The following is a 14,629-nucleotide window of genomic DNA, read 5'->3' on the forward strand; positions in this document are numbered from 1 at the left end:
AATATGAGAAAGCATTATTGTTTAATATTTTAATAACAAATTAAGGAGAGTTGTTATTACACAACGCATATAATTACAGTTCAAAAAGAATCCGAGACAAAGAGTTTAGTTGTATGTACTTTTTAGTATTAGGTAAAATTAGCTTGTTGCTTAAATGAGCACCTTTTAAACTGGCTTTTGGTGGGTTGGGTTTTTATGCTCACTGTCAGATTTTCTAATCTGATATACTCTAACCAGGCTCTTATACATATGCAATGTTGATTAATCAACTCAATTTAATTCCTACACGATCCACAATGGTCATTGATGGCGGATGAATTCATGTTGAGGTACCTTTTTTTATATGACTTATGAGGTCGACTTGTAGTAAGTCTAAGCTACATAGAGCCCTCTTTTGGCGGATCCGACGGTTGACCAACATCCTTGAATGGTTGTTGGGGCGACTGGAAAATAAGTCAGGCATTTACACACCACCGGGCTTACATTCGACAGCACCGTAATATGACGAAACCTTCTGCGTAGTTAGCAATGCAAAGTAAATACAGCCGCCTTTTCCTATTCCGTGAGTAGTTAAATGCTCTTTTTTAGTTTGATGCATCTTTCAAGTTATTTTAAATCTGCCATTTTTGGTTTTGTGTGACTTGATCTTAAAGTTAACGTAACTCACACTAAACTCATTATACAATAATAAAACAAAAACGAGATCAATATGAAATGAAACAAAGCAAAATAAAAAAAGATGAAATTACATTAAAAAACATGTTTTTTGTTAAAAAAAATAGTGACAGATCAAAGTGATCTCATCAGATATTCAAACAATGATTAGATACAGATACAAGTGCATGACTTCTGCTCTGTGGCGTAAACAGTCCCACATTAGAACGCTAGTGACACGATATAACACTAACAATGAAGAAAGGACAACACTTTAATGGAATCTCTGAGGAGGACTTGGCTCAGGGTAAGGCAAAGCGACATGGTACAAGTTGCAACCCATTCAAGCTAACGAAAGACAAGAAAGATGCTGATGAGATGCGCCTCGAGACTAAAGTCGAGTTCGAGCCAGAGATAGCCAGGGACCCAAAGCCACGACCATCACTTGGTTTTGAAGAAACCGAGGTTCCAGCCCCTTTATCACCTCATGCTCTGAAGCTTTTTCAAGCTATTCGAGAAGATGAAATGGATCTAGTAGAAGAGGAGCTCGCCTCCCTGACAGATGAACGCAAGATCGATAAACTTGGCGGACATGGCTTCGCCCCGATTCACGTAGCAGCTCGATACAATTTTGGGAGAATCGTAAACTCTCTTTTAGATCACGGAGCGGACATTAACGTAGGAACGAGTGAATACCAATGGACACCCCTTCATCTAGCAGCCAGGTGGGTAAAATCTTCTTCAGCGTGAAATTTTTTTCTCCTTGGACATTTTGGTTAAACCACCATTACACTCCAAATTTACATATCAGTTTCTTTACCAAATTAAAAAAAAATAGAAAGAAAATATATCTTATACATTGTTATATGTTTATCTTATGCATTGTTATATGTTTGGTTTGATTAAGTAGAAAGGATAAGTTTCTAGCAGAGAATTTCTTTTTTGTGTTTTTTTTTTTTTGTTCGTTTTTTTTTTTTTTCTATTTGCTTTTATGTGAGGAGACAGGCATTTTGGAAAGGTATCTTATAATGATATCTTATAATGCGTATATCTTTGTCCCTCTACGCATTTTAAAATATAAATTGATTGAATGTATGCGCATGTCAAATATTTTAATCGAGCTCTTGATCCGTCTATAGCATAGTCTTTTATGCTAAAACGGAGAAAAGTCTTTGAGAAGGAGTATTTCGAATATCTGCAATTCTACAGTGACCCAAAATGATGACAGATAAATTTCAAACAACCTGACCCAACCTCGTTCCCAGCTGCAGGTTCTCTCCTCTTCCCATTCCTTGGAGGGTGTAGGCGGATGGTGTAGTCTCGGATGATTACAACCTTTAACAATGTGCGCTTTCCAGTCCCATCCTGGGTAATTAAAATCCCCCGCGAGGAGGACCTGGTGAATTTCATTTATCTTTGAGAGGGATTTCTTTAGCTATATTAATGCAAATTCATCATCTTCATGAGGTCTATTATATAAATATGCGCCAATGTGCAAATGGTCAGACCTGTTCCTAGAAGAACACCCTCTAGTTCGACTCTTGTAATTAAGCGGACATTCTCCAGCAAAGGATCATTAAATCTTGGCATTTTAGGTGGTCGCTTACGAGAGGTTCGTCTGTACTTTCCTTTAATTTCTATTTGTGATTGTATAGCCGTTTTGCAAAAGTGTTTATTAAAGAAACAAGGAGAAGTAGATAGGGAGGGGGGGACGTAAATCCTTGGGAACGTAGCTGTGAGTCGACGTGACGATAGCCTGCATTTGGAAAATCGTTCTAAATGGCCTCAGTAACTCATCTACTTGTTCCTTCGTTTGCTGTCACATGGCCGTACTCATAGAAATTGGTCTCCATGGGCGTCCACTAAACTATACGGATGCATTATAACCAGATGAATAGAGAAGATTTTCACAAGTTGTAAGCTGAGAAATTAAAAACACTGAACTTATAATTGCAATCATATCTTTCAAGTTCACATTGGTTCCAGCAAGACCTATTAAGTGGCGGCAGATTTGGTGCAACCGAGATACTAGTACTCTAGTATTCATTGGAAAAGCACGATTGCAGTCCCCTCGACACGTCAAACAATGCCCTTCTAGATTGCACTATCAACTCGTCCGTCAGGATGAATCAAGAACCAGCCCAGGCCGCCAGGATGTAGGCCAGAATGCCATTTGCGGTGGCCATTCAATCTGGTTGTACCTCACTGAATATATATGTATTGGCCTATTCAATTTGTGTTAGTTTACATTGCGAGTAATTTTAACCATTCAGTTTGGTCAGTTGGCCCGGCCACTTAATCTGAACATGTTCCATTCGTTACGGTTAAACTTCATTCGAATCTGGGTAAGCCACTCGGTTTGAAAGTGTGCCACCACTCAACTGACGCTGATACCGTCAAACGTGATGCATTCTTCACGATAATTCAGTTCGATATTGTTAATTTTGACCTCATCCATCCGCCATAGAATTCGAAAGTATGCTTTTGCACATTATGCTTTTGATTCCCCAGCAAAAGTGCAACTCCCAGATTCCCAAGTGATGTCCTACGGCTAAAGAAAACAGTCACCGCAAAAGGAGCAGCCTGACTAAATAGACATTAACTGCCCAAAAATCTTGAGTATTCTTGTGAGAGATTTTTCCGATTTACTCTTTGGCATGCTTAGCGGTGTTAAACTTTTTGTAATAAAACCTCGCTGTTTTGTCGTAGGTTTAATGGCCTGTCCACTGTTGTTGATGTTCTTTTACCACGAGGCGCCGATCCAACACTCCGTGCCAAGAACGGAAGTATGCCACTGCATCTTGCAGCCCGTAGAGGGAATGGGGAGATTGTCAACGTTCTATTGGATCATGCCTCGGTTCATGTTGACGCCAAAGATAGCTCTGGAAATACTGCGCTGCATCTGGCCTGCAGTGGAGGACACAGAAACGTGTGCCAAATCCTGCTCAATTTTGGAGCGGACATAACTGAAATTTCAGCGGACAAGATGACTCCTCTCCATTGTGCTATTCAAAATGGGCATTCAGAAGTCGCGAAAATGTTATTGAACCGAGGTAAAAACTTTGGTATAAATAAAGCTTAAAGTGGAAGTGTCACGTGTCTTGTAACATAAACTGTCGTGATTTTCTCTAGCCATAGATCAGATCATTTTTATGTTTGGCCATCCTTATTTATTAGAGCTAAACAAAAATGTCGGCACACTAGTTGTGAATTTCGGACAGTAAGCAAATGTCGCAGCATTCTGGATGATGAGGTTGTACGTGCCAGACAGAAAATTAAACTACTGTAATGAAAATATTAACTGGGTGTAAGTGAAATCATTTACTGTAAATTTTTTTGTTACCAAGCCGGCGACAGGGATGTTGGTACCAACAAGAAGAGACTTGTTGGGGAAGAGGATTTGCAGAGTAACACAGTTTTGCATTTGGCTGCCTGGAATAATGACGTCAAGACGGCCGAACTTCTCCTCGACAATGGCGCTGATGTCAACACTTTGAATTGCAACTCGGCCACAGCGCTTCATTTGGCGGCCATTAAAGGGAACATTGAGATGGCACATTTACTGATATCACGAGGGGCCGATGTCAACACGAAAGACGGAGACTCCAAAACACCCCTTCACAAGTAAGTTTACTATCCTATTTACTCCAGAAATCACCGCGGTGCTGATGAACGTTTTCGACATTTTGAAGCGGTGCTTATTGAAAGGTAGCGTTTTTCGGGGAGAAGCTTATTAAAAAGGGTACCATGGAAGACATCTGATGGTTTTTGCAGTTCTTTGTTATAGCTTAATTCATTTTAATGATACCCGTTTGTAAATGGTAAAAAAAAAAGTGCCTCACGCGTCCTTCTTCCTTCACAAAAGGCACTGATATAATCGATAGTAAGTCACATGCACTAACACTGTCTTGTTTATCTATCTATTTATTTATTTTATTAATGTATCTATTTCCTGTACATAGGGCCGCCCTTTTTAACCAGACAAAACTTGTTGAATTTCTCTTGGAAAAAGAAGCCAGATTGAATGCACGTGACGGCGAAGGTCGTTCTCCATTTTTGAACGCTGTTGCTGCTGGTCACGTGGAATCGGCCCGTATTCTCCTCAAACGTGGAGCTGATATAAGTGCCGCCGACTTGCTCATGAAAACCTGTGTTCACATTGCGGTGGAAAACGAACATTTGAAGATGCTCGCCATGCTTCTGGAGACTCGCCCGGGTGCAAAAAATTTAAACAAAAAAGATTTGTTGGATAGAGTTCCTCTACACTACGCTGCTAAGACTAAAGATAATAAGGTAACAAAATAGTCTTGCTTTTATGCTCAAAATATTCCCAGCTTTAGCCAGTCAATAAACTGAACTGGCGAATCAATGGAGCAAAACAAAACAGATACTTTTATTTATTTAAGTCAGGGTGATCCCTTTAGCACTTAAAAACAAAGTACTGTTATCAATGGGAGCCCTGGCTGTAAATTTAAGGCACAATTACATCTATAGCAATGAAAAATAAAAGTCTAACAAGTTAAAAATCATCAATTTACAAACACTAATGAAATTAAAAAGTATTCTATAAAATAGCTAGTTTAAGGAATTATTAAAAACGACGCTACCATTGTAATAAAATGGCTTCGTAGCCTATTCAGTCCTTACTGAAGGTACGCACAAGAAATTTCTCTGCCGGCAGACGTTAGGAGTCCTCCCAGTTAGATTTAAATTCACTAAAGACTGTGCACTTCATTAACAATATATTCCCTCACTAATTTGAGAATGTGTTTGTTTCGGCGAAATTCTAGCTAGAGTGTCCCATTAGAGGTCTTGTAATGCGGCGTCACTAGCGTCTGTTCTAACAAAAATTCTTGTGTTCTTGTACAAAAATTGTATGCGGTCCATTGCCAGATGTCAAAATGATGACCACTTGGCCTTCGCTCACAGATAAAACTCCGCTTTTGTCAAGCAATCATAGAATGCTCGATTACCAGACTGCATTGTCATTCTTTGTAACCGCCGATGGGATAATTTTCTCACTTTGATTTTAAGACAACTGGCCTCTGGAGCCAGCGTAGATGAACCGCCGAAGAAGAGCCAAACTTCCAACATTTCGAGTTCCACACAGGAGTGAGGAAAAACACTGTGACAAAACTTTTTTCTCAGAAATATTTCAACATAAAGGAGCTTTAAATTAGCGAAAAACAATAAGGGGTTAGGGGGTTAGGGGTTGATATTCGGCTTAGTTTGAATTAGGCCCCATTTGAGGCCAACGTTAAATTGGTATAGACCACCGGGGTTTTTTCGCCTCTTGGTCAAGACTGTACAACCTAGAACCTTCCCTCAAACATGGCAGACATAATTCCCAGTTATTCAACCCAAGGACTTGAACTAGCCAGCAAGCTCGTGAACAACTTCATGGGACGCTAGAACATTGCTTTTCCATAGCAGTTTTTCTATATTATTATTCATTCACTGTGTCACTGTAAACTGTGATGGCAGAGAACTCTTTGCTTTACTATTACACGTCTACTATAATCGCGGTGGCAGGTAAATCCTCTTTACTCCTTGATTCCTTTTTTGTAGTCATTCTCTGCGAGACCTCGCACCATCTTATTTACTTAACATTTTCAGTGGTCCTGAATTGTAAATATTGCTTCGCCTTTTCACTGACAATGAAACTCGTTTAACAATGCTATGGCTAATTTCGTTTTTGTTATAAAATATTTCTTCTGTAGATTTTGCTGTTCGTTTTATCCAAACAGAGGCGTCACGGTAATTGTTTCCAAGACGAGCATCACAAGACACCCCTTCACCTTGCAGCAAAGGAGGCCTCGTCCAAACATGTTGAAGCACTTGCAAAGTGGATGTCCGATGTCAACGCGCGAGATGAGCTGGGACGAACACCTTTGCATAGTGCTGCAAGGAAAGGGCAGAGGTAACAACCAAGCATTTTATATGTTAAGCCTTACATTTTAATCCAGGATTGTCAAGTTTTTGTCTCCTATTTTAAGCTTCAAATTAATCAAATGTTGCCGCTGGTTTTCAGTTTTTGAGTGATTCTTTTTTTTAGTTAAGTTCATGAACGGCAGGCATGTGCCACCCGCTGACGCTTCGGGGCAAAAGAAGCAGCTCTTTTAGACTATTAGTCAACTAAATAAAAACTCGCATAGGTAAACTGGCAGCCATGGAATAAACAGGTGGATTCAAGATCATCAATCATTCTTCAATTGGTAATTAAAGCATAAAACTATGCTTGAAGGGTCGTGTGTGAACACCAACTAAAATTACTTATAAGTACGAGTTACTTATAATAACGTAAAATCAGTACTTCAAGGTGCAATCAACATACATCTGTAAAAGTAGAATTTGTATATACCAAAATAGAAGAACAGATAGACGAACAGAAGGCCGGTCAGAGGAGTGGAATGTCCTTTTAGATATTTAGCATGTCACGAGCGTTAAACACTCAGAGAAAAAATTGTGAATCTTCGAGAGAAGTACAGTTTGGCCGACCGCTTCATGGAACACCGCCATGACGTCAGATATTAACAAGAAAAGACAGTTTCCTGTCGTACAGCATGTTAACAGATCAAGTCACTTGCTCGAGGACCTGGTTTAAGCGGGTTTACCAGTGAAAGAGCCCCGACATCGCGAAGGAATGCGTAACACTTTCCAATAGACCTTTATCACTCGGTGGCCATGTTGAGTCTCGGGGGAGTAAAGAGCTTTGTTTTTTGCACGGTAAGCCTCGCACTGAGTTCGCGTCTGGCCGAGGCGTGCCATGCAAAAACAAAGTTTTATTCCCCCGAGACTCAACATGGTCGCCGAGTGATAAGGGTCCATTTTCCACTCCTACACCTCTCGGGAACATTTGGGTTTCTCTAGTTCAGAGGTCGACCTCCACGCACGCGCACTTTAATTTTAATTAGTATGTCGGCACCCACACGTATTATTATTTGTATACCACTGCAAATAACGAACTCAACTGTGCTAGTTGTTTTGTACCCTGAAGAAGACAGTATTGTCGAAACGTCGGGATTTTTTTCCCCATGTTCCAGCGCTTAATTTATCAACTCCTACTTATCTCAAACTACAGTCGAACCCGAATAATTGACCTCATAGTGATTATAGAACTCAGGGCATCCAAACAATTTTGAAATGATTGCTAATGGTTAAGGGTTGGACTTTTGTCGCATCATATTCCTGCACGTGATATGATAAATACTACATGGCAATAGGTAACAGAGTATTAAAGTCTTTTTTTTCTCGTTTTTTGGACACAGCAAATCTTGTCTGATACTTCTGAATATGGGAGCAGACGTTGACAGTAGAGACAACAACCACCGAACACCTCTCATGTGGGCTGCAAAGAGAAACCAGCTAAAATGTGCTGAGATTCTGTTTGACTTCAAAGCATCTCCTGGCCTGCAAGACATTGGTGGCTACTCTGCCTTACATGTTGCGTGTGTCCAAGGTCACGCAGCTTTTGTCAGTTTACTGTTGGACCGCGGAGCAAGTTTAATGCTTTGTAACAAACAAGAGTTTGCCTGTTTGGAAGTGGCAGCCAAAGCGGGATCTGATGATGTTGCCATAACAATTGTCAAGCACAAAAGGTTAAGTGGCGTTATAAATTGCTTTTTTACGAGTTACTTTGGTTGGACTACAAATCCAAGTAAAACAGAGTTTGTTTTCAATTACAGCCTCCGAATACATAGTTTCACTCTATAGGCTGCCCCGCGTAAACATTGGTACACGAAATTGTCACACAAAAGTATTGAAATTACAAATTTCGATTCAGGAAGTATTCAGTAAAATAAAAATTACCAATGGAGCACATTATACAGCTGAATAGCTTTCATTTAAATAGCCAAATCGTTTAGGATTTCGTTAGAGACTTTTTTGACAGGAGTTGAGTGTACTTGCGATAGTAAATAGTTTCTTGAGCTTGCACCAAACCGGCAAAGCGAAAAATTCGTTTCACGGTTAAAACTTCGGCATACATCACACGTACAACACCTTTATTCAAACCTCAGATTTACAGAGTCGCTGTAAAAGCCAGTATCTCCAAGAAAAGATTGGTTTCATTGGTTTGGCCACAAAGGCTGAACAAGATCGCATCCATCACAAGTTTGTACACAAATAAGTACGGCATTTGGAAGCTTGGGATGACTTGCAACACCGTTTGGCCTGGCCGTGATCTTCAGAATCACACAGACTTACTTATGGTTTTACTTTGTGAGCTGAGTGATCGCGTAAATTAAAGCATTTTTGGTCAGAGCGATTTTAAGTCACCGGTTCATAATTATCTTACCTCCTCGTTTGTATATAAATGACTTTGTACTTAAGACTCGCTTTGAAACAAAGGCAAAGGTAACCAAATGGCCATTTCAGTTCCACCTTTTCAGGGGCAGGAGGTACTGATTATTTGTCTTTGGACGACGTTTTTACGATTGGACGTCAAATATGGATTGCTGCGAATGTTATTTGTATGTTGATTCCCAGTTTTCATATTTAATTTTCTTATTCTTTCTACTGAGAGATAAACATTTTGCGAGATACAGTTGTACCCTCGTGAAACTACTAAGTGATGATGCTTAGTTAATAGTTAATGCCTCAATGCGTTTTTTTCATGAAACGTTCTTCGCTACGAACGATGAATGTAAAATAACAAACTAAACTTTTGACATATACAGACCGTAAAATAGCTCACTCACTCTTATAACATGAATTCCTCCTCCAGTTAATCATTCTGCTTCTATCTTAAGGTGGAAAGAACTTGAAGACTACAAAACATCAAATGGTCAAACTGCGATCTCACTTCTGATAGAAAACATCCCAGAAGCTGCTGAGCTCGTTCTGGATCAATGCGTGCATCATTCTGAACACCTTAACCCGACCGACCCAGAATATAAAGTTACATACAACTTCAAGTATCTGGATCAAGGTGTGGAAATGCCAAGTGGAAGGTTCTCCGCTGTCCAGGCGATGATCAAGCACAGGCGTGAACGACTTCTTCTCCATCCTCTCACGCTGAAATTCAACGAATTCAAGTGGGTCAAGCTGGGGAGAAGTGTTTTCATGTTCGATTTTGTCACATATCTCATACTGATGATACTCTTCACCATATTCATAGTCGATCAGAGGGCAGGCCAAGACTTCAGAAAGGTCGATAACCAGTCGAATAACTCAGCCCAAGGGGTTCCCAAGCGTAAACCTTCAGACTTTTATAGGAAGGATACTCTCACCTTAATAGTACCACCAATGATCGTGCTATTTGCCGTGGTGCACATGTGTAAAGAATTTTTGCAAATTTACGTGCAACGTTGGAACTATTTTAAGGACCTGTCCAATTACCTCGACTGGACTTTGCATATCTGTGCCGCCTTGTTTATGATTCCCTACGTCATGACACAACAAAACCTTGACGATTGGTTAGAGGGTATGAAAGACCCACGTTCCTTGTGGATTATTGGAATTGTAGCCATCTTCGTGTGCTACACGAACATGATACTGTTTCTCAGAAGATATCATTTGTTTGGCACTTACATTGCAATGTATATTGAAGTTACCAAGACCGTTTTTCAAGTGATGGTTGTGTTCACTTTCCTTGTCTTGGGATTTGCGCTCGTGTTTTACATCCTTTTTTAAGAGCAGGTTGGGAATACAGTATATATGAAAGCAATGTTACGTAATGTTTAAAACACTAGCAGGAGTTTCTTGTCGGGATTTAAAACCACGAGGCGCAGTCGAGTGGTTTTAGACCCGATAAAGCACGTGCTGCGAGTTTTTTGAACGACTTCAAAAAAGATACCCTCCATAAGTAATATCAATGCCGACCCACCAAGAGAATGACTCAGTGTGCAAAAAGTCAGTGTGATGTTACCAGGTCTTTTCTTTCAACGCTCCTGAAATGTTCTGAAAATTCGTTATAAGTTGACCTTTTTGGTTATATTACATAAATTAAAACTGCGTTGGGTAAATAGATCAGATAAGTCGTTGCTGGTACATCTCTACTTGAAGACTGGTACATTCTAGTTTGTTCACTATCTTACGTTGGGACAGTCGGATAAGTGTTTTACCGAAAGTTTAAAAGATAATAATAGTTGCAATTGCTGTTATGAGGTACAAACACTATCCAGGTTTTTTGAAGTTGAGTTCGGATGCTTCTTATATTGCAGACTGGATTCCATACGGTGTGCCATTCTCTACTCCGTGTGTTGATGATGATGATTGGGGAGCTGGACTTTGGACCAATCTTTATAAAAAAAATGGACAAAGACAACGAGACAACCGGAAACCCATTGAATCCATTTCCTCATGTGGGTTTTTTGTTCCTCTTTGTTTGTTTGTTTTTGCTGATCATCGCGCTGATGAACCTGTTGGTAAGAAATGGTCTTCATTCCCAATCAGGAGCACCCAGCAACCCAACGAGATCATTAAAGCAAAAATAACTCTAAGGTTTCTCTTGTATATTTAAGTCATATTTGAGTACTCTAAAACAGTATGATCTGTTCGGATGTTTTAGCTGAAAATTCAGGTCGCCGAAAGTTTTAAGAAACGGATCTTTTTTCCCAAATTTACGAACTATTGTTGGCTGTACGAAAATGCCAGCTGACCTCATTTCACTTTTTTTTATCGAGATATTTGCTTTTCCGAAAATGAAAGGAATGAGTTTTCCAGTGTTACCAAAGTTGGAGGTAACATTTTGCCGTAGAAACTTTACATTTTCTTCAAAACATAATACGAATTTCGGAGGCAATTAAGGCCTTCCGGACATATACCCACCTAAGTGAACCGTTGGGTGCCCCCGCCTTATTTAAACAATATTTATACCTTGACCAATCTTATTTCATAAAGCGAATATAATAACGTGTATTTTAACATTTTCCATGGTGCGATAAACGTGCGACAACGGAGTTTGACAGAAATTGCTAAACTTTGAAATATTGGGTATCGTCGAACTTTTAATATCCCATCCCATCTCTTTCTTTTCGAGATTTATTCTGTCCGTAAGCGTTCAAAATGTGAACTGGCGTATTTAAACATTTTGCATCGTGCGATAAGAGTGCAACAACCGTGTTTGACAGAAATCGCTAAACTTTGAAATTGGGCATCGTCGAACTTTTATGGAAACGCAATGGTCTAACATCCTATCTAGTTGTTTAATTCTAGTGTAGAAAACAAATCGAAATTTCTACCCACTTCTTGACTTCTTCAGGTCTTTGGATTGAATATAGCATGAATCTTCAATGAGGTAAAAGGGTTTGTTTTTCTTACAGGTCGGTCTGGCCGTTGGAAACACTGAGAAGATAAAGAAGTATGCTGCTATTAAGAGACTGGGAACGCAGCTAGAGTATCAAATCGAAATAGAAGAAGCGTATCCTATGTTCATAATCCGGAGGGCTTACCAAATGGTATACGTTGAAGAGCCCAACAAGTTGTCCAGGTCGTACAGGTGAGGAGTCAGTTTAAGTGTATCTATTTCCGTATTTCGTATCTGCCAGACTAGAATCGTTTCTTATCTTTCACTGTACCCAATTTTGGACCAGTTTTGTTGAATGATATTACTTTGTCTAGTGCATTGAAACTATGTATACTGAAGTGTCTTTGGACACAGTTGGCGCGGATGAAATTTCATTACAATTTGAAATATCGTTCGTTCTCCCTTTGAGAACATCCGGCTAATGTCTTTCTTTTTGCATCTTGTGAAAGAGGAAAAGCGTCCCTTTCTTGTTGATCAAAGAAGGCAACACTGATAAAAACTCAATACAGTCAACTCTCGCCTTGCGGAAACCTCGCTATTACGGACAGCAGCTAAATCCCTGGCAAATATAAATTACAGACGTTTGACTAAAAAAAAAATTTCCTCTATTACGGACTCTCGCTATTAAGGACACTAACTGCGGTCCCGATGGTGTCCGCAATCAAGGGAGTTGACTGTATAGCATTTTTTTAAAAATACAGAAGAACGACAGACGTGAAATCAAACTACCGTAAACGAACGAATAACATTATACAGTCAACTCCCTTTATTGCGGACACCATCGGGACCGCGAGTTAGTGTCCTTAATAGCGAGAGTCCCTAATAGCGGGAATTTATTTCAGTCAAACGTCTGTAATTTATTTTTGCCGGGGACTTAGATGCTGTCCGTATTATCGGGGTGTCCGTAATAGCGAGGTGTCCGCAAGGCGAGAATTGACTGTATATTGGTTGAGATCACACTCGAGATTTTTTCGTTGTAAAACAGAAGTTAAGGCAGACTTTGCCATGGTCAAAGGCTTTTGTTGACTTTATTCCTTCTTTGGATCTCAAGCTGTCAACTATTTAGACAGAATTTAGACGAACCCGCGCCAAACCATATTGAATCAGGTCGCCTCGCCATCCTCCATGCTTTTATCCTAGCGCCTTTGTCATCTCAACTATGGTAAAATTAACGTTATTATAATAAAAATGCTCAAGTTCCTAGCTAGTGTTATCTCAGCTGTCAGCAACCTTTACATCGCGAAGGTACGAATATAACTTTAAGTACTTAGTGAAAAGTCGACTGGTGCTATGCGTCGTACACAGAGGCGTATTAAAGCCGCAGGAGTTCCTCTGAACGCATTATCATTCGTGCTCTCGTCTTGACGATCGAACTAACCAGAGGAGCTTAACTTTGTATCTTCGAGTTCCTCCAAGATCATGGATGAGGCGTCCATCTTTTAGTGTTAAGACTGATGATTGTCACCTACAACTTGCAATTGCTTTTTTTTTTATTTTGTTTGTTTGTTTGTTTGTTTGTTTGTTTGTTTGACGGCGAGCACTGGATTCGATCATGCTTGTTGTGATGGTGAATCAGAGAATTACAGTATCATAGCACTTAAATTTTCACCAATTGCTGATTCACCATTTGTGTCTTTAGTACTCTGTGCTGCAACAGTTATTGTACTCTTCACATTGTCGTTGTCTCGAATTTCCATCTTTATCATTCGCGACTTGCTCCCGAGGTTCAGTTGGTAGAGTAACCGTTGATCTAACCCGGAACTGGTTCGATTACCACTGAGGACTAAGAATTTTTTTTTTTTTTTTTTTTGCCTCGTGGACTGCCCCGTTAATCACTTTCACTGATTTATCATTTCTGTCATACCAGTGTTTGTTCTGCCCTTACTGCGTCCTCTGACTCTCCGCTATTTTCCTAATCTAAGCTTGCTGCTTAAATTTGGAGGGGATTTTTCAGCCCTCGCCAAGAATGGATTTTCTTTTGAATGATATGCTGAAAAATACTGCAAGAGAACGTGGCCCTGAGCTCTCCTTCGTTTTCCCATCTTTAACTTGGGCTTGGCTGAAATAACTTTAGAGCAAAAGATGTATGTTCGACCTTATTGCCCTTTGTTTGTATGATGAAGTAATCTGTTGGAGCTTCCCGTTCTCTTCAATAGTAAGTTTATTGGATATAATTGTCTCGTCATGTCTTATGTGCTAGATTGACGGAGTGGCTGCATGCAAGATTTGCCGATGTCAGCCCAGAACCAGCTAAAGACAATCCTCCATCTGAACTCGCTGATGTGAAAGCCGAAATAATGAAGAACAAGAAGAAGATCAAGTCAATGATGGCCACGTTAGAGTCGCTGAACAAGCTCCTCAGAACCCTTGCAATAACAATTGACCCTAAGTTTCAGGTACCGGATGATCCTGAGGGCAACAGCACCGGTAGTGAAATAAGAGCGTCATTTGAAACAGAACAGGAAAGTAAAGAACCAACGCCGGGATCCCACGGGAAAGGAGCTGGCCACTCTGCATTCTACAAGTGATGCTCTCTTTGAATCTGGATTGTACGATCGAACAACGATCGAACAACGAGCTTGACGGAAGTGCTGCAAGACCTACAGTGGGATAACAAGCAGAGAAAGGAAGACTCGTGGAAGCCATGATTTAACATTTATTGTACCGAAAGGACATAAAGATATTTTAGATTTTCTTTCTTTCCCAGGACGATAACTGAATGGAACA

The 14,629-nt window shown here is 40.0% G+C and overlaps 2 protein-coding genes across 2 annotated transcripts; both read left to right on the forward strand.

The window, feature by feature from the left end:
• Positions 1-909: 909 nt before the first annotated feature.
• Positions 910-10,287, forward strand: LOC146483829 (uncharacterized). The gene is made up of 7 exons (XM_085105609.1): positions 910-1,379; positions 3,364-3,707; positions 4,002-4,278; positions 4,617-4,947; positions 6,375-6,574; positions 7,923-8,252; positions 9,405-10,287. Exons 1-7 carry the CDS (start codon positions 910-912, stop codon positions 10,285-10,287), a joined length of 2,835 nt encoding a protein of 944 aa, XP_084961735.1.
• Positions 10,288-10,907: 620 nt separating this feature from the next.
• On the forward strand, positions 10,908-14,448 carry LOC146483830 (transient receptor potential cation channel subfamily A member 1-like). Its single transcript, XM_085105610.1, has 3 exons — positions 10,908-11,021; positions 11,919-12,094; positions 14,103-14,448. The coding sequence occupies exons 1-3, from the start codon at positions 10,908-10,910 to the stop codon at positions 14,428-14,430; spliced, it is 618 nt and encodes a 205-aa protein (XP_084961736.1). The 3' UTR covers positions 14,431-14,448.
• The last annotated feature ends 181 nt before the right edge of the window (positions 14,449-14,629 follow it).

The sequence above is a fragment of the Pavona decussata genome, unplaced genomic scaffold (assembly GCF_977016875.1).
Source record: "Pavona decussata unplaced genomic scaffold, jaPavDecu1.1 SCAFFOLD_38, whole genome shotgun sequence".
In the NCBI taxonomy this organism is placed as follows: domain Eukaryota; kingdom Metazoa; phylum Cnidaria; class Anthozoa; order Scleractinia; family Agariciidae; genus Pavona; species Pavona decussata.